We start from the raw sequence: 24,677 nt of genomic DNA, 5'->3' as shown, positions 1-24,677 counted from the left end.
TTCATGTTAAGGAGTACCAGAATTGTCTGTATTTGGCCGCCGGCACTCGGTGCCGCGCTATGAGCTTGTAGATCTGCTATTTTTCAATAGCTAAAGCATAACAATGCTTAAAAAACACCAAAAGGGGTTAATAAATCTACTTTTTCAAATTGATTCAAAAACGTTGGCACGTTTTGACCAACTATTGGTACAAAACATTGCTTATCGCCCCCGGTGGTCTCTCCAAAAATCGGGATCGGACCCAAAAATCTGCCATTTGTCGGTAAATGGTGCATTTATATAGCGCCTTTTATCCAAGGCGCTTTACATAGATTGTGCATTACACATTCACCCATTCACACACACACACATTCATACACCGATGGCAGCGGAAACCATGCAAGGCACCAACTAGCACATCAGGAGCAATTAGGGGTTCAGCGTCTTGCTCAAGGACACTTCGACACTAACTCTGGTTGAGCCCGGGTTCGAACTGGCAACCTTGCGGTTACCATCCAGCCACTCTACCCCTGAGCCACCGCCAGGGCTGTCGGGATCTGAACAAAAAGGACACACAGACTCCGACCACACGCTGATAAGCGAACAAGCAGGTCCACAAAACTAGAGAGAAAGGCATCTGCCTCCGAGTTTATTTGAACATGAGAGCGAAGTGTGTTATTATTCAGTAAACGAACACGGTACCTAAAATTACCGTGGCATATATTTAACCTTTCTAGTATAGTTAACCCATTCTGGGCGGGAAGCCCTTTTGGTGTTAGCATTATGTTATGCTTTAGCTATTGAAAAATAGCAGATCTACAAGCTCGTAACGCGCCACCGAGTGGCGCGCTACGAGCTTGTAGGTCTGCTATTTTTGAAAAATCGAAGAACCACTGACATAGAAACATAGCTTTTTCAGAAAACTGTCAGGATGTAGAAGACATTTTTAGAATCTGATCTCAGGTCAAAATGGGTTAAGATTTCAAGGTTTTCCCATGACAATTTCACTATTTCACAAGACTCTCTTGTTGCAGATCCAATGCCGGGCATTTTAGGCTCGATACTGGGGGAATCTTGGGAGATTATGTTAACCCCTTTTTGTGTTTTAAGCATTATGTTACATTTTGGCTATTGAAAAATAGCAGATCTACAAGCTCATAGCGCGGCACCGAGTGCCGCGCTACGAGCTTGTAGGTCTGCTATTTTTTTTTATCGTGAAAATGTGGCCCAAATGTTTGAATATATTCTTTCAGAGCCAACGTTTTTAACTGAAATCTTTGCTTCTGGGAGGGTCCCTGGAACTACATATGTTCAGATGGGGCTTGGCGGCCAATTACATATATTTTTGGGGGTCCTTGACATGAAAATGTTTAAGAACGAATGACATAAAATCATAGGGTTTCTCAGAAAACTGTCAGGATTTAGAAGACATTAATAGAATCGACTTCAGGTCTAAATGGGTTAACGCCATGTGGAACTAACTCTCTCAAATTAAGAGGTCTCCGAGTCTCAAATAAAACATCAACTCTTAGGGACAGACTATACGTTCTTATTCGACACAGGTATCCTGAATCAACTCGCAGAGAGAAATCGAGGAGAACAAGTCAGACTGGGTCTAATAGCCCATTTTGGGTGGGAACCCAGCTTGTACGAGCTTGTAGGTCTGCCATTTTTGAAAAATCGTGAAAATGTGGCCCAATGTGGCCCAAATGTGGGCCCAAATTCTGGGGGGGGTCCCTGGAACAACACGTTCTTATTCGACACAGGTATCCTGAATCAACTCGCAGAGAGAAATCGAGGAGAACAAGTCAGACTGGGTCTCTAATACTAAGATTATGCCTCAAGCACCACCACAACTTGTTGCAGAGCATTAAAGCACAAAGAGTACGGTGGGAAAATATGAGACTGTAAAAGAGAGACGGCTAGAAAGAGAGAAGTAGCTGGTTAACCCGTTTAGGCCTGACGTCGAAATAAAAAAAAAATCTTCTAAATCCTCCAGTTTTCTGAAATACCTATGTTTCTATATCAGTGGTGTTTTCAAGGACCCCAAACATTTGATGTAATTGGCCTCCGACCCCCATCTGAAAATAATGTTGTTCCAGGGACCCTCCCCCAGAAGCAAAGATTTGAGTTAAAAAAAAACGTTCGTTCTGAAAAAATATATATTCCAAATTTGCGGCGCATTTTCACAATTTTTTCAAAAATAGCAGACCTACAAGCTCGTAGCGCGCCACTCGGTGGCGCGCTATGAGCTTGTAGATCTGCTATTTTTCAATAGCTAAAGCATAACATAATGCTAACACCAAAAGGGGTTCCCGCCCCAAATTGGGTTAAGGAAGGGCAGCTTTATCAGATAGCATTGACAGGATGCAGGTAGTAGAAGGGTTGAATGCATGATCATCTCCTTCCCCTTTCTGTAGTCTTATCACACACCATCACACAGACACATGATGAGAGGGCAAGAGCGAGAAGTGTCGAAACCAACGTTCACCCGTTTAGAGCTATGAGGACGATTCTACAAAATGTCTTCTAAATCCTGACAGTTTTCTCGAAAAACCTCATGTTTCTATGTCAGTGGTTCTCAAACTATTTCATGTCAAGGACCCCTAGAATTATATGTATTTGGCCGCCGATCCCCATCTCAAAATATGTAGTTCCAAGGAACCCCCCCCCAGAAGCAAAGATTTGAGTTAAAATATATGAGAATATATATATTCAAAGATTTGCGCCACATTTTTCACGATTTAAAGAAAATAGCAGATCTACAAGCTCGTAGCGCGCCACCGAGAGGCGCGCTACGAGCTTGTAGATCTGCTATTTTTCAATAGCTAAAGCATAACATAACGCTTAAAACACCAAAAAGGGGGCCTGGGCCATGGCTCAGTGGTCCAGGCACCTTGGCCGGTAGTCCGAGTCTGGCAGTGTGCCGCGGGTTCGACTCCCGATCCCGACGGCCCTTTACTGCATGTCACTCCCCCATCTCTCTCCCCCATTTCCTGTCAGCCTAGTGAACCTACTGTCTGTCTCTCTATAAAAGATATAAAATAAAGGCGAAAGCCACAAAAACAAACATTAAAAAAAAACACCAAAAACGGTTCCCTGTCCAGAATGGGCTAGACCAGGGGTCCTCAATAGGCGGACCGCGGTCCACGACCGGACCGCGGACTACCTCTCTGTGGACCCTGGGCAAAAAAAAAGTGTTCTTTGTGCCTCAACACAATACCTCTCATTTGCTGTGAATTTTTGGAGGGGAATATTTGTGAAACATTTTATTTCCATACTCTGCACCCCAGTATTGGTTGGTTGGGAGGGGATCCGATTTGTATAAGCTTGCCTTGGTGTGACTATACTAAAAAATATAGAGCCCCGCTCTCCGCTGGCCGCTGCGTGGCCCACGTCGCGCTCATGGGACCGGACCTTAGTCTTTTTCAAAAATGATTAGTGGACCTTCAGCATTTCTAGTTGAGGACCCCTGGACTAGACAGACAAGACATAGACACTGACCGGACAGAAGTAGGAGTTCTCCGTGATGTAGCGCGCCACCGCCCGGTGGCTGGCCGACGTGGCCATGACGAGCAGCAGTGCGTCGCGGGCCTGCTGGCCCAGGGCGCCGTCGCGGTGGATGAAGGGCACCAGCAGGGAGAAGATGAGCAGGTTGGTGGGGCCCTGCTGGGCCGGGGCGGCGCGGAACAGCATCTCCAGGACCACCGGCTGACGGGCCATGGAGACACACACCTGGGGATGGATGGATGGGGTTGGGGGAGAGAGAGAGGGGAACCATGAGCGACACATGCTTTTAAAATGGTACAATGAGGTGACTACTAGGGCATTAAGCAACTATTCGACAAAATGCGGCACAAATCTGTGAACATTTTTAACTAGAATCTTTGCTTCCGAGGGGTCCCTGGAACAACATATTTGCAGATGGGGGTCGGCGGCCAATTACATATAATTCTTGGGGTCCTTGACATGAAAATTTTTGAGAACGACTGACTGACTGCCTCTGAAACAGAGGTTTTTTAGAAAACTGGCAGGATTTAGGAGCCATTTGTAGAATCGTCCTCAGGTCTAAATGGGTTAATGGAACATGAGGTGACTATGTGGACATGAGGTGACTATGTGGATAGGAGGTGACTATGTGGACAGGAGGTGACTATGTGGACATGAGGTGACTATGTGGACAGGAGGCGACTATGTGGACAGGAGGCGACTATGTGGACAGGAGGTGACTATGTGGACATGAGGTGACTATGTGGACATGAGGTGACTATGTGGACAGGAGGTGACTATGTGGACATGAGGTGACTATGTGGACAGGAGGTGACTATGTGGACAGGAGGTGACTATGTGGATAGGAGGTGACTATGTGGACAGGAGGTGACTATGTGGACATGAGGTGACTATGTGGACATGAGGTGACTATGTGGACAGGAGGTGACTATGTGGACAGGAGGTGACTATGTGGACAGGAGGTGACTATGTGGACAGGAGGTGACTATGTGGACAGGAGGTGACTATGTGGACAGGAGGTGACTATGTGGACAGGAGGTGACTATGTGGACAGGAGGTGACTATGTGGACAGGAGGCGACTATGTGGACAGGAGGCGACTATGTGGACATGAGGCGACTATGTGGACATGAGGTGACTATGTGGACAGGAGGTGACTATGTGGACAGGAGGTGACTATGTGGACATGAGGTGACTATGTGGACATGAGGTGACTATGTGGACAGGAGGTGACTATGTGGACAGGAGGTGACTATGTGGACAGGAGGTGACTATGTGGACAGGAGGTGACTATGTGGACAGGAGGTGACTATGTGGACATGAGGTGACTATGTGGACATGAGGTGACTATGTGGACATGAGGTGACTATGTGGACAGGAGGTGACTATGTGGACAGGAGGTGACTATGTGGACAGGAGGTGACTATGTGGACATGAGGTGACTAAGTGGACAGGAGGTGACTATGTGGACATGAGGTGACTATGTGGACAGGAGGCTACTACTATTACTACTACTGCTTGTGGACAGGAGGTGACTACACACACGCACACACACACACACACACACACACACACAGGCAAGATGGTGTCTCTCCGTCCGTCGTGTAACAAACACATACCTGATTGAGCAGCAGCACGAGGCTGTTCTCCAGGGCCGGCGGGCAGCCGCCCAGCTGCGGGTCTCCGCTGGCGCCCAGCAGCAGCAGCAGGGGCTGCAGGACGGCCGTGTGGCGCAGCAGAGGCTGCTGGGACTGGCCGATGAGCATCTCGAACAGCTTGAGCAGCGCGCCCTGGCTGTCCGCGTCCAGGCCGCGGCGGAGGTGCCACTGGACCAGGCGCTCCAGCACGTCCTCGGACGTCACCAGCTTCAGGATGGGGCCCATGGGGGGGAGGGGGCCGCCAGCGCCGCTGTCCTGCGGGCCGCCTTCCCCGGGGCGCTCCTCCGCCAGGAGGCACAGCATCTGGTCCGTGTTGTTCCGCACGGCGGTGAGGTCGTCGCTGGAGGAGGACGGTTCGCGTTGCTCCAGCACCCAGGACACCTGGAAGGGAGAGAGAGAGAGAGAGAGAGAGAGAGACAGAGAGACAGAGAGAGAGAGAGAGAGGTTAAGTTGCATTCAGAGCCCCGGCATCCAGCGAAAGCCAGTGGTTCCCAAACTTTTTCATGTGAAGTTCACCCCCCAGATTGACACTAATTATCCCGCGGACCCACCATTTGAAAAGACATGCCAGAGAGAAGGCTCTAAGCAGTGATTCTCAACCAGTTTAATTTCAAGGACCCCTCAGTTTGACATGCATTAGTTAGTCCCCACAGGAATCCACGGAATGAAAGTCTCGATTCCACGGTGAACATTCCTAATTCAGCGGACAACAATCCTTGATTCCGCAGCTTAGTTAATATTCGGCGGACATTAACTTAGTTAACCTAAAATGACCAGTTATCAAGCTATTTTAATAATAAGTAGAATCTTTCATGAAATAGATACAATTAATTGTAATTATGGATGAGTCATAATAATCAAAGATTCCAATAATCGAGCACCGGGTGCCGTGCTATGAACTTGTAGTTCTGCTATTTTTGGAAAAATCTTGAAAATGTGCCTCAAATCTTTGAATAAATTATTATTACAGAGTGAACATTTTTAACTCAAATCTTTGCTTCTGAGGAGGTCCCTGGAACAACATATTTTCAGATGGGGCAGATGAGGCATATCACATATCATTTTTGGGGTCCTTGACATGAAATATTGAGCACCACCGATACAGAAACATAAGGTTTTTCAGAAAACTGTTGAAGACATTTTTTCTCATTTCGACATCAGGCCTAAAATGGGGTTAAAAATATTGCAATGGCACTTGTTATAGCTTGGCACTTGGCTATTTGTTGAGAGTAACCCGATATGGAGGAGTTGCACAGTGTTGGATGATAGTTCCGCCAAGTCGGCAACCGCGGTGATGATGAATTAGCTCGTGTGTGTGTGTGTGTGTGTGTGTGTGTGTGTGTGTGTGTGTGTGTGTGTGTGTGTGTGTGTGTGTGTCTGTGTGCGCATGCTTAAGTGCAGATAGAGATCTGTTTGTTTGTAAATCCAGCAGCGTAGCAGCATGTTAGTGTGATAAACACAACTGGCGGCAGGCCAAGGTCGGTCTGCTGAAATACTTTAGCTATTGAAAAATAGCAGATCTAAAAGCTCATAGCGCGGCACTCGGTGCAGCGCTATGAGCTTGTAGGTCTGCTATTTTTGGAAAAATCGTGAAAACGCTTGTTTGTAAATCTAGCAGCATGTTGTGTGATAAAACGCCACTGGCAGCAGGCCAAGGTCTGCTGAAAAGCACGGCTGTCTCGCGAGCGGAAAACCGGAAAGCCACTCGGCTAATGCTGCATAAAGCCAATGTATGTACTGTACACACACACACACACACACACGTGTGTGTGTGTGTGTGTGTGTGTGTGTGTGTGTGTGTGTGTGTGTGTGTGTGTGTGTGTGCCCGCACACCCGTATGTGTGCGCATACACACACACACACACGTGTGTGTGTGTGTGTGTGTGTGTGTGTGTGCCCACACACCCGTATGTGTGTGTGTGTGTGTGTGTGCCCGCACACCTGTATGTGTGTGCGCACACACACACACACACACACACACACACACACACACACACACACACACACACACACACACACACACACACACACACACACACACACACACACACACACACACACACACACACACACACACACACACACACACACACACACACACACACACACGTGTTTGAATTTCAATACTTGTGAGGACATCAACGACGTCTTAGAAATGCTTCCACCGCACGTACTGTACAGCCTACAGTGCAACGGTAGCGATGGAATTTGCGAAGAAGAAACTATAGCGGACGTCCACCCATGAAGAAACTATAGCGGACGTCCACCCATGAAGAAACTATAGCGGACGTCCACCCATGAAGAAACTATAGCGGATGTCCACCCATGAAGAAACTATAGCGGATGTCCACCCATGAAGAAACTATAGCGGATGTCCACCCATGAAGAAACTATAGCGGATGTCCACCCATGAAGAAACTATAGCGGATGTCCACCCATGAAGAAACTATAGCGGATGTCCACCCATGAAACTATAGCGGATGTCCACCCATGAAGAAACTATAGCGGATGTCCACCCATGAAGAAACTATAGCGGATGTCCACCCATGAAACTATAGCGGATGTCCACCCATGAAGAAACTATAGCGGATGTCCACCCATGAAACTATAGCGGATGTCCACCCATGAAGAAACTATAGCGGATGTCCACCCATGAAACTATAGCGGATGTCCACCCATGAAGAAACTATAGCGGATGTCCACCCATGAAGAAACTATAGCGGATGTCCACCCATGAAGAAGAAACTATAGCGGATGTCCATCCATGAAGAAACTATAGCGGATGTCCACCCATGAAGAAACTATAGCGGATGTCCACCCATGAAGAAACTATAGCGGATGTCCACCCATGAAGAAGAAACTATAGCGGATGTCCACCCATGAAGAAACTATAGCGATGTCCACCCATGAAACTATAGCGGATGTCCACCCATGAAGAAACTAAAGCGGATGTCCACCCATGAATAAACTATAGCGGATGTCCACCCATGAATAAACTATAGCGGATGTCCACCCATGAATAAACTATAGCGGATGTCCACCCATGAATAAACTATAGCGGATGTCCACCCATGAAGAAACTATAGCGGATGTCCACCCATGAAGAAACTATAGCGGATGTCCACCCATGAAGAAACTATAGCGGATGTCCACCCATGAAGAAACTATAGCGGATGTCCACCCATGAAGAATAAACTATAGCGGATGTCCACCCATGAAGAAGAAACTATAGCGGACGTCCACCCATGAAGAAACTATAGCGGACGTCCACCCATGAAGAAACTATAGCGGATGTCCACCCATGAAGAAACTATAGCGGATGTCCACCCATGAAGAAACTATAGCGGATGTCCACCCATGAAGAAACTATAGCGGATGTCCACCCATGAAGAAACTATAGCGGTTGTCCACCCATGAAGAAACTATAGCGGATGTCCACCCATGAAGAAACTATAGCGGATGTCCACCCATGAAGAAACTATAGCGGATGTCCACCCATGAAGAAACTATAGCGGATGTCCACCCATGAAGAAGAAACTATAGCGGATGTCCACCCATGAAGAAACTATAGCGGACGTCCACCCATGAAGAAACTATAGCGGATGTCCACCCATGAAGAAACTATAGCGGACGTCCACCCATGAAGAAACTATAGCGGATGTCAACCCATGAAGAAACTATAGCGGATGTCCACCCATGAAGAAACTATAGCGGATGTCCACCCATGAAGAAACTATAGCGGATGTCCACCCATGAAGAAACTATAGCGGATGTCCACCCATGCCACCATTTCTCTGGCTGTTTATGGAAACTTGTCCTGACCGCTAAATGTCTATTTCTCAAATTGTACTGTATTTGTGGGAACACTTAGCCCTCACAAGAATAGTAATGCAAGTACACACACACACACACACACACACACACACACACACACACACACACACACACACACACACACACCACATATGCACTTAAAGCTAACTAGCAAATAGATTCTCCTCTCCTCTCCCCCCCCCCCCCCCCCCCCTCGCTCCTACTCACTCACATACACAAAATCTATAACTCCACGTTTATTAGAGACTGGAGAGACGGCGTCGGTTTAGCTAGCAGCGCTGGTCTGCTAACATACCAGCGATACTCATTTTTGTACAAACATGGCAGGCAGGATGCTGCGGCGTAGCAAGCACGTACCTTTCAAAACTGTTAAAAGTGTATAATGGCAACACACGGTTTACCACAAAGTTTTGCTGTCCAGGCTGCAAGTAAAAAACCCCAACCCCAACGGAAACATATTTTCTTCCACCTGATGTTCACATTGTGTGGCCCTGCTGGCAAGTATAGCTTGTGGATAACGCAAAATTGTGAATGTGAATGTGAATTATCAAAGAAAAGTTTTAGCTTGGTTATATTAATTAGCTGTGCAATTAGCTGTGAAAGTAAAAGTTGAGTGTTCATTTTTCTTCATTTGCTGCTTTCTTTCGTTTTAGGGATTTTAGCTGTTTTTGACAGGGGGGCGGGGGCATTCAAGCATGGGGCTAAATATGTATTTCTTTACAAAATGTTATAGCGATTTATTTTAATTTTATTTACTATAGTCCTACTAGACCCCAATAAATTACATCTGGCCACAAACGATCACGAGATCTACTGAATGTGTCAAACTGACATATTGAGCCTATGACACACAGTGTGGCTTCCCCCCAGTAGGCTACCTTCACATTCAGTAGATCCTGTGCTCTTCTGTGGCCAGATGTAATTTCTTGAGGTCTAGTAGGACTATAGTAAATAATACAAATAATACATATTTAGCCCCATGTTCGAATGCCCCCGCCCCCATGTCAAAAACAGCTAAAATCCCTAAAACGAAAGAAAGCAGCAAATGAAAAAAAATAACTCATATTTTACTTTCTCTAATAACAACCTAAAACATGAACCTTGGTTGAAAAAAACTAAAGTTGTCCTTTAAGCTCCTATTTCACTATGCCATCAGTCACCAATGGCTGTCAATATGTTATATAGCTTGTGTGGGGGATATGGGTTGTATTTTCAATTCAAATTAAAAACAGAAATAAATAACAATGCCAAATAAACGTGTGTTCTGTACTCTAGTCTACAACTGGGATGCTTGTTCCATGTTTAAACCCATTCTGGGCGGGAACCCCTTTTGGCGTTTTAAGCATTATGTTACACTTTAGTTATTGAAAAATAGCAGATCTACAAGCTCGTAGTGCTATTTTTTTTTAAATTGTGAAAATGTGGACGCAAATCTTTGAATATATATATTCTTTCAGAACGAACATTTGTAACTCAAATCTTTGCTTCTGGGGGGGGGGGGGAGGCCCCTGGAACAACATATTTTCAGATGGGGGGCCAAATTCATATAATTGTTGGGGTCCTTGACATGAAAAAGGTCGAGCAGCACCACTGATATAGAAACATGAGGTTTTTCAGAAAACGGTCAGGATTTACAGTAGAACACATTTTTTAAATGTGGGTGAACACCGTGTGACACAACAGTCCCCTCACCTGTCTCCAGTGGTTCTCAAACACCATGAGGCAGGTCTCCGGGTCAGCGGTGCAGGGCGGGGCCACACTCCGCCCGGTCCGACTCCCGGGACCCCTGCTCAACCTGCTCAGCCAGCTCATGCTGAGGAGCAACCGACAGAGGTGGTGGTGACGACAAACAAACCGACGACCCGGGTTTCAAAAAAGGGGAAGAGAAGTTGAGACGGAAGGAGAAAGAAGAGAGAGGGGGGAGGGACGGAGAGAAAGATGGAGGGAGGGAGGGAGGGAGAAGAAAAGGGGGAAGAGGAGGGGAAGGGAAAGGGGGGGGAGGGGAAAGGGCGGAGGAGGACCCAGGAAAAACTACAGATGGAGGAATGTTGGAGAGGAGAGAGAGAGAGAGAGAGGCTGTGCTGTGGTCAGCGGGAACACACTGGTCACTCGGAGTCGATCTCACTCCGTCGTAAAAAAAGGGCCGATCACCGGGATTTAATAGTCGCCGCCGCCGGGCGTCCCCGCCGGCTGAATGCACGTCGTCACGTCAGCTACTCCTGAAGACCCCCTCCCCGCCGCCGTCATCTTCCAGTCTAAGGCGACACCACTCCATAGCCCGGCCCCCGCCACGGGGGGTGTCGCTCTTGCACACTTTTGCTGCACACACTGCAGGAAAGAAAACACAATATGTTGTATATATAAAAGAACTCGTTGGATTTATGGAAATAAAATAAAAAACACTGGGAAATTAGCTTTAACCCATTTAGACCTGAGGACGATTCTACAAATGTGTTCTAAATCTTGACAGTTTTCGTGAAAAACCCCATGTTTCTATGTCATTTTCAAATATTTTCACGTCAAGGACCCCCAAAAATATATGAAATTGGCCGCCGACCCCCACCTGAAAATATGTTGTTCCAAGTGCGAAGATTTGAGTTACAAATGTTCACTCTGAAAGATTATATATTCAAAGATTTGTGCCACATTTTCACGATTTAAAAAAAATAGCAGACCTACAAGCTCATAGCGCGGCACCGAGTGCCGCGCTATGAGCTTGTAGATCTGCTATTTTTCAATAGCTAAAGCATAACATAAGGGGTTCCCGCCCCCGACCAAAGAGGACTCAAATATATACACTCAAACTCACATCAATCTTTTTGAAGAGACTTTACTGATAACTGGTGGTCCTATAGTAAAGAATGTGGTTTATGTCATAGTGCTCTTGGGAGAGGGATTGAAGAAATATTTAATGATTCATTTCCCATTATCCTAAAAGAAAACCCCCCCTAAAAAAAAAGAGCTGTGCCGTGTCGAAGCGCTACCGTTCGTTATCTGGGATGGAGCACAGCAGGTGTGTGTATGAAACTGCAATTTGTGAGAATAAAAACAACTTCACTGCAGTTTGCTTCTCCATTCAGTATATGCCACGTAACGACTTGAAATAGTGCTTATTAAGAGCGATCTCTCTGTCTGCTGACAGACAGACAGACAGACAGACAGAGAGACATACAGGGTATAAACGGTATACTTGGGGCCATCTAAATGGAAACTACATGAAAACTAAGCTATGATGACTAAAGCTGAGACTAAATGTATTGACAATTTCGTCAACAAATAAAAACTAGACTAAAATGTTAGGAAGGGACTAGTGGTGGACAAGAGATCCAGTATAGGTCATTTTACACTTTGTCACATGCTGAAAATAGCCGATCTAGGCCGGTGCGCACGCACACGCACACGCACACACACACACACACACACACACACACACACACACACACACACACACACACACACACACACACACACACACACACACACACACACACACACACACACACACACACACACACACACACACACCCTTTTTGAAACCCGGGTCGTAAATGTGTCAGTGAGTGTTGATTGTGTTTGAATAAGAAATTGAGGGCACTAGTGGCCGCAGCCCTGAATGCTCTAGGCTTAGCCTCGCACCTTGTCAACTTCCAGAACCGCCCCTTGGTAAGCAGGTTTCCTCAGGTAGTCGGTCCAGTTGCAGGTTCTTCAAGATCTCGTTAGAGTTACAGGTGAGCTAAAAAGAAAAAGCAAAGTTCAACTAACTAAACTTTCAACCTGTTGCAAATAACTCCTCCTTGAAGAGACTCTCTCGATAATGATGAAACTACAATATTTGCCAACGATGAGAGTCACACTCACCGTCTCTCCTATTTACCATTACTGAAAGATTCATTCCATTTTGTGATTTTTGTCTATAGAGCGTCGCAGTACCGCCCCCTTTCATGACAACGTGAGACCCAGAAGTGAATTCCCCGTTTATTTTCTCCCATAGGCATTTCAAAAAGTATTTATTTAAAGACGTTTACGTTTACAAAGCAAACTCGAGTTGTGACAAATCATGACAACAAACACAACATTTTGGACCAAACAAATAATTACAAGAAAGAAAAACCACAAAAAAGTGTTGTCTTCTTCTTTCAAATTATTTGTTCGGCCCGAAAAATTGTGTTTGTTGTCATGATTTGTCACAACTCGAGTTGGCTTTGTACGACGCTTGAAATGTCTATGAGGAAAACGAACGGGGAATCATTTCCTGGGCCCTGGTAGGGGGCGGGACTGCGACGCTCTATAGAGGATGTCTTGCAAGGCTCTCCCCGAACTGCCTGATCTTTTTACATTTTTAATGTTAACCAACGTTAACGCGCGCACCAGCTCAGTGGCCTTGTGGTTAGAGTGTCCGCCCTGAGACTGGGAGGTCGGGGTTCAATCCCTGGCCGGGTCATACCAAAGACTGTAAAAATGGGACCCAGTGCCTCCATCAAGGGTTGGATTGGGGATAATAGTCCCTGCGACATACTAGCGTCATGTCCAGGGGGTGTACTTGTACATCAAACTGCCTCACGCTACAGAAACAGGAGATAGGCTCCTGCCCCTATGGGCCTCATGGCTCGGCAAGGCTACTTACTTAACTTTACTTTACTTTACTTAACTTTACTTTACTTTACTTTACTTTACTTTACTTTACGCACGCACATTGTGATCACACCGTAGGTGAAAATTCATAAAATACATGTTACCCAATCTGTATTATATTATACATCATTTTTTAAAAGCCAGTTTTCTACCTCTGGTCTGCTTTGAGGCAGGACTCCAGAGAAGGGAAGATATAACCTCATTGTCAGCTATAGCTTAGCTATGTTTCACACGCTTACCTTTTTATCCAGTAACTCCTGGTCCTTTCCTCATCCAAGCAGCGAGTGACCCGTTGCTCCCGTGACTACATCCTGGTACCAAACACACAGGCATGATCACGCCGTCAGCTTCAGCGGCGGTTTAGGTAGCTTGTGGTTTTTTCATTTCCTGAAAAATGAACATTTTGGAGTTATGAGGTTTCCTCCGGACAGCAGAGATTATGTAATATGGTACAATACTTGAGTACAAAAATTGTACCATGATTACAAGAATTGTACCATAATAATTCCTTGTACAATTCTGGGGGTGGACCTTGGGGGGGCCAAGTAAGTGCAGCATTGGGCAGAAGACAGACAGCATTGGCATTTGTTGGTGATGAAGACCTTATGTGCTATAATCCAGCACAAAAGGATTACGTAAGAAAGCAGCAATTCAAATAAGAGGGAGAGACTGGTCTGGTCTGCTGCTCCACCCTGCCTGCTTCAACCCCAAAAACTTCCTGGAACACCATCCCCAGGACTGGTTCTTTCCAAGAGGCCTCGCCTCTCATTGGGCTACAATGGTTAGCATTTTGGGTGGTAACCCTTTTTGGTGTTTCAAGCATTATTATGCTATGCTTTAGCTATTTAAAAATTATAGCAGATCTACAAGCTCATAGCGTGGCACCGAGTGCCGCCCTACGAGCTTGTAGGTCTGCTGTTTTTGAAAAACCCTGAAAATGTGGCGCAAATCTTTGAATATTATATTATTTCAGAGCAAACGTTTTTTTAACTTTTGCTTCTGGGAGGAGGGGGGGGTTCCTGCAACATATTTTCAGATGGGGGGGGGGGGGGGTCGGCGGCCAAATACAGATAATCTTGGGGGGTCCTTGACATGGAATAGTTTGAGAACCACTGACATATAAAAACATAGTTTTTTTTCTGAAAACTGTCATGTTTTAGAGGACATTTATGTAGAATCTAAATGGGATAATGTCATCAGACGGTCACTGGGCGCGGTGCTTCGGGAAGTAAGTGACCCCCCCCCCCCCCCCCCTCCCCCCAACAAACTTCCCTTCGGCCCCATGGAGGAAAAATATAGACGCACTTAGCCCATTTTGGGCGGGAACCCCTTTTGGTGTTAGCATTTATGTTATGCTTTAGCCATTGAAAAATAGCAGATCTACAAGCTCATAGCGCGCCACCGAGTGGCGCGCTATTTTTTAAAAATCGAAGAACGACTGACATAGAAACATAGCTTTTTCAGAAAACTGTCAGGACGTAGAAGACATTTTTAGAATCTGATCTCAGGTCAAAATGGCTTAAAAAGGTATCCAAAACAAACACTAGGACTCAGCCATGTTTTCCAGTCCTGCTCTGTGTTTACGTGACTCAGTGAGGAGGAGAGAGAGGAGAGAATGTGATATTATTGTGTGTCCGTTCTGTGTATGTCGAGTGAGAAAGTTTGGAGGGCTTAGTGATGACTCACTATTATAGCGCGCACACACACACACACACACACACACACACACACACACACACACACACAGACACAAACACAAACACGTGCGCACACACACACACAGTCACACACACAGGCCAATTTGAATTCTAGAGAATGTGATATTATTGTGTGTCCGTTCTGTGTATGTCGAGTGAGAAAGTTTGGAGGGCTTAGTGATGACTCACTATTATAGCGCACACACACACACAGACAGACACAAACACGTGCGCACACACACACACACACACACACACACAGTCACACACACACAGGCCAATTTGAATTCTAGAGAATGTGATATTATTGTGTGTCCGTTCTGTGTATGTCGAGTGAGAAAGTTTGGAGGGCTTTAGTGATGACTCACTATTATAGCGCACACACACACACACACAGACAGACACAAACACGTGCGCACACACACACAGTCACACACACACACAGGCCAATTTGAATTCTAGAGAATGTGATATTATTTGTGTCCGTTCTCTGTATGTTCGAGTGAGAAAGTTTGGAGGGCTTAGTGATGACTCACTATTATAGCGCACAGACACAAACACGTGCGCACACACACACAGTGTCACACACACAGGCCAATTTGAATTCTAGCACTGGTCACTGCTGTGTGTGTCTGTGTGTATTTATAGCTGAAGGTCTGGCAGCCTCTTCAGGACAGACAGTCTCCTCTTTACCGCCACGCTGAGAGACCAGGGAGGGGTTTTCAACAACCGAGATATAGGCTAGATTGAGAACTCTCCAAATTAATTCATCGTCATCGTCACAAAGTCATTGGTGCAATACAGCTACAGCGACTACCAAAAACAGCACCAGGTTTTTTTACTGCACAAGATATTTAACCCATTTAGGCCTGACGTCAACATTTAAAAAAAAATATTCTAAATCCTCCAGTTTTCTGAAATAACTGTTTTAAAAAAAAAATCAAAAATAGCAGACCTACAAGCTCATAGCGCGCCACCGAGTGGCACGCTACGAGCTTGTAGATCTGCTATTTTTCAATAGCTAAATTATAACATAATGTTTAAAACAACAAAAGGGGTTCCCGCCCCCAAATTAGGTTAACCCATTTTGGAATGAGGTCGATTAAAAAAAAGGCTTCTAAATCCTAACATTTTTCTGAAAAGCCTCTGTCAGTGGTCGGTGCTCAACCTTTTTCATGTCAAGAACCCCCAGAATTATCTCTATTGGGCCACGGACCCCCCCCCCATCTCAAAATATGTAGTTCCAGGGACCACCCCCAGAAGCCAATATTTTAGTTAAAAATGAAAATATACTTATTCAAAGATTTGCACCACATTTTCACGACTTTTCCAAAATAGCAGACCTACAAGCTCGTAGCGTGCCACTCAGTGGCGCGCTATGAGCTTGTAGATCTGCTATTTTTTCAATAGCTAAAGCATAAAACAATGCTTTAAACACCAAAAGGGCTTCCCGCCCAAAATGGATTAACAGGTCAAAAATGAAATATATCACACAAGATGAAGATTCCTTGACAGAAAAAAAAAGAACGCCATTGCTACTCCAAGCAGTGTGTAGAGAGTAGACACGCCTGCTATAACCTCAAAACTAATGGTTAATTCACTTTATGGCCCTGCTGGCTTAATGACTAACAGAAATGGAGAAAGGTAGAGAGAGACTCAATCTTTAAGGTTGTGAAACAGTACAACCGTCTCCAGAACAGCATTCGTTTTCATCTCTACTCACCTCAAACAAAGTCAGACATAACACTAAAAAGACAGCACTTTTGTCTCTTGAGATAGTTTTAACATCCCAAGCAACTGGCCCGGTTTCTACTACATGTACCTAACCTGAGCTTAAAGTTAGACACCGGTAGCATACTTGAAGGCACATACAGTGCCTGGCTAGCCTCCAACGACAATAAGGAAACCTGCGGCTGTGGTGAAACAGCCTTCCTCGTACTAGTGCCTCGTCATGACCTTTGAACACTTAAGTGCCACGCTAAGGCACCTCAGTGCGTTAAGAGGCTCCTCCTTTCCCCCAGTCGCGATGTGCTGACCTCGACATGGCTTCTAAACTGTAGGTCAAGGCAAGGTATATGAAATGGAGGTAAGGTCACAGATTCGTCGCACCATGGGAGCCAAACTGCACCCGGACGTTCGGCAGAATGCACTGGAGTCAGTGAGAGCTCTGTGACCAGCTCCTGAACAAACACTACTTATGAATGACTGAGATCTTTTGTAAAGTAATCGCTTCTGGCAAATAACAGAAGACATGTAACACATTGTTGTCTGCTGCGTTTCTTTTCGATGTGTACACTGTGTAATTTTATAGGAGGTATCTAAAGAGCAAAAAGTACGTTTCTGAACACTGCACAGTCACGTGACCATGACACTTCCTTCTCTAAGCTTCCTTGAGTCAAAGGGGGATCTGACCACAACGACCACAGAGAATCATCGTGTGGTGGACTTATGGGGAAGTTACGGGTGTTTATGCAATAAAGCCAAACGTGTCTAGGCCCAGGTGTCACATAGGGCATTCACTTCTAGTCATTTTTACTAGTTGACTAGTTGCCTAGTTTAACTACCTATTATGTAAAAAATTAAATACATTTTTACATAATTTTTTTTTTAATAAATATTTGTACATTGAAAAACTGTGTACATGGTGACTATAACTATAATCTACCTGATCTTGAGGCCTACACAATCGGGAAAAAAATAAAAAATAAAAAAAATATTTTTTTTTCTTTTTTTCTTCTTATCAACTAGTCAACTAGTACCAGCAAGGTCGACTAGTGGATTTACTAGTCGACTAGTAAACTAGTCGGCTAGTTGCTTAATGCCCTAGTGTCACACGGCCAGTTGCTAATCACCGAGGTTAGAGTGGCAGCTGGGGAAACAGTGAATGATAATCATTCTCATTTTAGGAGCGCAGACAACATTTCCTGACAGTGTCTGATGGTGATGCTCAGGTTGGGAATTTAACCACTTAAGCCTTGTTTTATACTGTGTCCGTGGCTGTCGTATTGCAAAAAGAAATTACCAATCTACAAGCTCATTCCGGACAACTTTGAAAAACATTAAACGTGGTGGAAGTCTCTAAGTTCTATTCTCGCTTCGGAAATGTCAATATCTAAAGCTGTTGCTGGCTAAAATTGCACTTTTCCTGGAAATACAGATGCTGGTCGTATACTGTTTCAGGGCACGAGCGGCAAACTAGCTTGTGGAAAATCAGGATTTGTGGAATGCGAGAGTCCCCGTCTTGGCCGATCTCTCAACTCGTGGCTGGCATCAGAGCTGAAACCTTAGATAAACAGAGAGCTTAACACACGTGAGATTGTGTGACTTAAAACACATTGAGAGCCCACGCAAAACTGCCCAAAAATCACTTTCACCTAGAAAATCCATTCACATTTTTTATAATTCAGCTGACTGTGGAGACACATGCTGGAACTTTTTACTTTGAAATGTTTTATAGTTTCTGAGTTATTTAATTTAAACGCCAAGTGCATTCTCAATGGCGAAAACACAAACTTTGGCACCACGTATTAAAAAAAAAAAAATCATTGTTTTGATTTTTTTTAATAAAAATAAAAAAAAAATTAAAAAAAATATATATATTTTTTGTCAAAGACGTCCACAGACGTCTTGGGCTCTGCAATACCAAAGACGTCCACAGACGTCTTGGGCACAAAATGTGTTTTAAAGGGCCTTGCAAACGGGTTCATTTTCATTTTCAATGAGACCTGCGTTTTTGCTCGGTAGAAGTCGCGGTGCGACAACGCAAGCGTATTTACGCGAGCGCGGTCCCGTGCATTTGTTGCGCGCGGCGTGCTCGTTACGCGCACACGCCCCGCGACTCACCAGACCTGGATTCGGCTTAGCTTTTTTTTTTTTTACGCTTGCGTTGTTGCGCCCCTCTTCAACAGACCTGGAGGGAGACCTGTGTTGATCCAGGCAACAAACGCTTGCGTTGTTGTTGCGCCCCTCTTCAACAGACCTGGAGGAGACCTGTCGTTGATCCAGGCAACGTTCCTCGCTTCACGTTGGCAACATCAAGTAATGGCAGTATAAATGTGAACACCTGGGCCCTTTTTGAAACTAGCTCCTCGCCACTCGCCCTACACACTTCCACTCGGTTTGAGCATAGATATATAAATAACCGAGACGCAATGCAATGCAAGTGGATGGGAGGGGGATTCTGGTGCCGTCTCTATTATTTATATATATATGCTCAAACCGAGTGGAAGTGTGTAGGGCGAGTGGCGAGGAGCTAGTTTCAAAAAGGGGGTTAGGGTCAATGACAAAACTGAAAGCAATTTAGACGTAAAACGGTGTCCAAAATGCGTTCCATGAGTGGTCACATTTTGTCGCATACCGTACTGTAGTCTCAGTGGAACATTATGTATATTATTATCCCCCCCCCCCCCCCCCCCCCATTGATTGATTGATTGATTGAAAAATGTATTAACAGTTTGCAGAATTACAGTACATTTCAAGCACAAACTCAATACAAAGGCTGTTAACTGTGAGTGGACGACCCAATTAAGCATTACACTTGTTTCCAATAGGGTCCACCATGTTCAAATCATCAAAAACATTTAGAGACGTACAAATAGACACTTCTACGTACAAATAGACACTTCTATCTCCCATCTCTCTAACCACTGTGCGAATCTGGAAATTGATGGTCGCTGTGCTGTTACTGTGTCCTTCCTTCCTCACTAGTAGTGACAGTAGTATTCCGTTCCCCTCCATCCAACAATGCCTCCAATAATATGTAAAGCAAAAACACCACCACCACCGTCACAATTCCCAGCTCAGGGTGTGAAGCCAGAAGAAGTAGGTTACCCTAGAAGTAGGTTCAAATCACACAGGTGATTGATGCGGTATGGCTGATTGTATGCCAACCAGGCAGAGAGAGAGAGAGAGAGAGGGAGAGGGAGAGGGAGAGGGAGAGGGAGAGGGAGAGGGAGAGGGAGAGGGAGAGGGAGAGGGAGGGGGAGAGGGAGAGGGAGAGAGAGAGAGCATAGATTAACCCATTCAGGCCTGACGTCGAAATAAAAAAAAACGTTCGCTCTGAAAGAATATATATTCAAAGATTTGTGCCGCATTTTGGCGCGCTATGAGCTTGTAGATCTGCTATTTTTCAATAGCTAAAGTTAAAACACCAAAAGGGGTTCCCGCCCAAAATGGGTTAAAATAGGGTGCATTTTGCATCCACAGGATGCACTACTGTACTCAGCATGTACAGTAAAAATCACACCCGTGTGAACTGAGTGGTGTAAGGCCTGTCTGACGTAATGAAATCATGTCTGAAGTAATTTTTTCTACACTAACAAAGCCAGGTGTAGGAAATCATACCCGGGTGAACAGGGTGAACATAGCAACCATGCTCATTTTTTCTGCACTAACAAAGCCAGTTGTAGGAGTGGTTTACACCACTCAAAAAACAAACAAAAAAAACGTTAGTTATAATAATTTCTTCTTCTGTTTTCTACATGAATATAACCACTTCATAACCATGTTATGAAATGGGAGTTAAATGCTGCAATTTGTAAAAAAAAAAAAGAAGCTAAATATGACTCCTAACGTTGTTGAAGTGGGACTCATCTAAAAGACCTTCCCTGCATCCCGGGACTCATTAAATAGAAAACCTATTTGCATCACTGGAGAGAGAATGAGAGAGAGAGAGAGAGAGAGAGAGAGGGGGGGGGGGGGGTCAACACACAGCCAAACAGCCAGTGAGACAGTCAGGAGCTATAAATAAAATAAAAGGCGTCTCTCACCTGGACATGTTCTTGTCAGCGCTGGCACTCCAGCGTCATACTGTCCACAGTCCACACAGGCAGAGGGGGAGCCCTGGTACGCCTTTAAGGTCCACAGTCCACACAGGCAGAGGAGGGGGAGCCCTGGTACACCTTTATGGTCCACACAGGCAGAGGGGGGAGCCCTGGTACACCTTTAAGGTCCACAGTCCACACAGGCAGAGGGGGGAGCCCTGGTACACCTTTAAGGTCCACAGTCCACACAGGCAGAGGGGGGAGCCCTGGGGCACACCTATGGTCCACAGTCCACACAGGCAGAGAGAGGGGGAGCCCTGGGCACACCTATGGTCCACAGTCTGAACAGGCAGAGAGAGGGGGAGCCCTGGCATGTGCACCTATGGTCCACAGTCCACACAGGCAGAGAGAGGGGGAGCCCTGGGCACACCTATGGTCCACAGTCCACACAGGCAGAGAGAGGGGGAGCCCTGGGCACACCTATGGTCCACAGTCCACACAGGCAGAGGGGGCGCCCTGGCACATGGCACCCAGCTGTTCCAGGGGGGGCTGGCAGGGAAACGGGCCCAGCAAGGAACACTTTTAGTCAGGGATACTGTCCGAGGCAGCGCAGGCAGGACCAGATGTCAACAGTTAACCTGAGGCAGCAATAAGGAGAATAGTTTGGTTTTAAAGGGATTGTGAGATAAAAAATTAAAAAAAGTTTTGTTTTTGTATTTTTTTTAAAAACCGGAGCTTTTAACCCTTGAACGACTGTTGATGGAATTGACAGATTTAATTAATTAATCCAAAGCTACCATTGACGGAATAGTTTTATTCCCTATAATCGGGGGCTTTGTTTTAAATACTGTAGCAACTTTTAGCATGTTTGGCTAACGGCCGATGTCCTCGACCTAAAACCGGCCAAAATGTGCATAGCTGCGTAAAATGAGCTTAACATTCAGTAGACTTTGTGGTTTTCTGGCTCAAACCAAGTGCTCTCTGATTTTCCTGCTGTTTGTGATGTCACAGCCTGCAAATCCCATATTATGTCGATGGAATTTGCCATCAGATTTCACTGTTTTTGCCTGTTTTCATTGCAGCTCAAAAGGCTTCCAAACCCCAGAGAATCCACTGAATGTTCAACAAAGTTCAGGTTTTTTGGGTGTAATTGAGGTCATAAAACCAAAAACGAAAAAATGAAAATGAATCTCATGAAACCTTTAAGCTTCGACACAAATGCCGAGTTTGCACTTAACACAACGGCACGCATGGGTGTTTTCAGTCGTCAAACAAAACCTGTGTGGAAGCAGCGGGAATCATAGAATCCATGTTTTAAAACAACACCCCCTCATACTATGCTGACATACTGTACCTGACACTGTGCCCCCCCTACACTACAGTAGATATTACAGTACACTGCATTGTTCACTTTAATACCACGCACCATTACTGCAGCCAATTTACTGGCCTGGCACTATTTAGCATATATAATGTATATATATATATATATATATATATTTATTTCAGAAGGATTTAGAAGTTTTTTTTTTAATTTTGAGGTCAGGCCTAAATGGGGGATATATATATATATATATATATATATATATATACACACACACACACACACACACACACACACACATACATAGTTACATACACATAATACATATTTATATTACACGGCTTGGTTGGATGCTTGCTTCTAATTTGTCAATGACTGCGTTCACTGCAGTCTGTTTTGTCTTGCTAAAGCAGAGCACTGCTCTGCCTCCGTTTGTCACTGCAAATGGAAGTGGAAATGTGTAAGCTGATCATACCGTCTGTAAGTACCGAGTAGACGTGTAAATATGCAGGATAACATACAGCTTTGCGTTGGTCCTGCTTAAGCTGAACGTGAGCTAAAGCAGGCTAATCTTGAGAATCCTACAGCGGCGCCGTATATGTTGTAACCATAGAATTATTATAACCATAGAATCGAATAGCTGTTTTTGCAAAAGCAATGATAGCTTTTTTTTTTAATTAATAAAATGTTTTTATTACTTTGTGTCAAATTGCTGATTTCTTTACTAACTTTGTATAATCTACCCCTTCGGGGTGATGCAGGACACCTGCATCACCACCCTGTCAGAGTTTATTTATATCCGTAACATAGTACGGATTCAAATCACTCACTTGTTATTTGTGTTTGTGTGTTTCATGCGTTATTTCAATTAGAGTTGTTCCGATACCGATATGGGTATCGGTTACTCGGGCAGATACCACCCTCAAGTACTCGTACTCGGTACTCGGAACCGGCCCCGATACTCTGAGCCGAGTACCAAAACATCCAATTGACACTAATTGGCTGAACGAATGCAACGGGAGCAAGTCTGACCCAACACTGCAGCAAATCACCCAAAAACAGCCGATCTACAAGCATAAATGACAACTGACACAGTGACAAGTGTAGATCGGAGATCCATTTGCATCTATGAGAAAAAGGGGGGGGTAAAATAAGTCGTTACAAAATAAAGTACTCGTATCGGTACTCGGTATCGGCGAGTACTAAAAATGAAGCACTTGTACTCGTAATGAAAAAAATGGTATCAGGGCAACATATAAAAAAGGATTTCACTGCAGCAGTGTAGTAGTACTAGTGACTAAAAGCAGTGTAAAAAACTCAGCGTTGTCTTTGGCGGCAGTTATATTTAATTCAAGCATACGCTTTGATATCGTAGTGTACTACTGGTACATAAAATTCTCTATGAAGGAAGGAGTCAGGAGCTTTGGAAGCATGCATCAGAGAGGGGATGATGTGTTTCCCTTCCCCGTGGGACTCTGAAGCCAAGATGTTGAATCAGCAGCCATCAACAGTAAAGGCCTGCCAGTGACTCCAGAGTGTCACCAGACACCAATACACACACACACACACACACACGTCTAGAGTAAACTGTAGACATTTCACTGACTGTAGTGTGTACAATTTTCAAACCAGGGGCCAAGAAGGAGTATAGGGGTGAGTCAGTTAATCAAAGTAATTGATTAATTGACAAATAAGCGATTTTAATAAAATAATCGATTTTTGGAAACAATCGTTTTTTTGTTTCCAAAATAATTTCCAAGATTCTTCTGCATATTACAATTTCACAACACGTTGTTGGAGAACTCTCCGTGCCTCATTTTTTTCCCCCTCTTCACTAAATCTCTTTGCCGAAAATACAGTAGCAGATCTACAAAATCACTTGTATTTTTTACTACTGTACTTGTTTGACCCAGAATAGGAAACTAGGCACCTTGCTGACAACTGACACGTTGACAAGCTCTAAGTGTATGTCAATGTCAATTGTCAATACAATACAATTCTTTAATAATCAATTTTTTTATGGAAGCCACACAATGGCATTGCACACAATGATAAAATAGAAATTGGTAAAGCATTTTAAAGGAGAATTCCATACTAGAAGGCTTTCTTACCTTTTTGTGTAGTTGTTACGTCACCCCACCAAAGAGGTCCAGGTGTTATTTTGTGCAAAAGTGCATTATTGGCTATTTCTCCTACCATAAGCCCTCAATGGGGGGGTTGGGTTGTTGTGCTAATTCGCTTATTTCCATCTAAATAAGTAGTAAAGTGTGCCGCTTGGGATA

General features: G+C 44.8%; 1 protein-coding gene across 1 annotated transcript; it reads right to left on the bottom strand.

Moving 5' to 3' along the window:
• Positions 1 to 503: 503 nt before the first annotated feature.
• LOC306918473 (FHF complex subunit HOOK-interacting protein 1B-like) lies at positions 504 to 10,911 on the bottom strand (the record flags this gene model as incomplete). Its single annotated transcript, XM_079531375.1, has 4 exons — positions 10,673 to 10,911; positions 5,108 to 5,527; positions 3,484 to 3,714; positions 504 to 536 (listed from the first exon to the last, which is right to left on the bottom strand). Exons 1-4 carry the CDS (start codon positions 10,790 to 10,792, stop codon positions 504 to 506), a joined length of 804 nt encoding a protein of 267 aa, XP_079387501.1. The 5' UTR covers positions 10,793 to 10,911.
• Positions 10,912 to 24,677: the final 13,766 nt, after the last annotated feature.

Source organism: Electrona antarctica (genome assembly GCF_951216825.1).
Source record: "Electrona antarctica genome assembly, contig: scaffold_232, whole genome shotgun sequence".
Taxonomy (NCBI): domain Eukaryota; kingdom Metazoa; phylum Chordata; class Actinopteri; order Myctophiformes; family Myctophidae; genus Electrona; species Electrona antarctica.
This window is presented reverse-complemented; position numbering and strand designations above follow the sequence as displayed.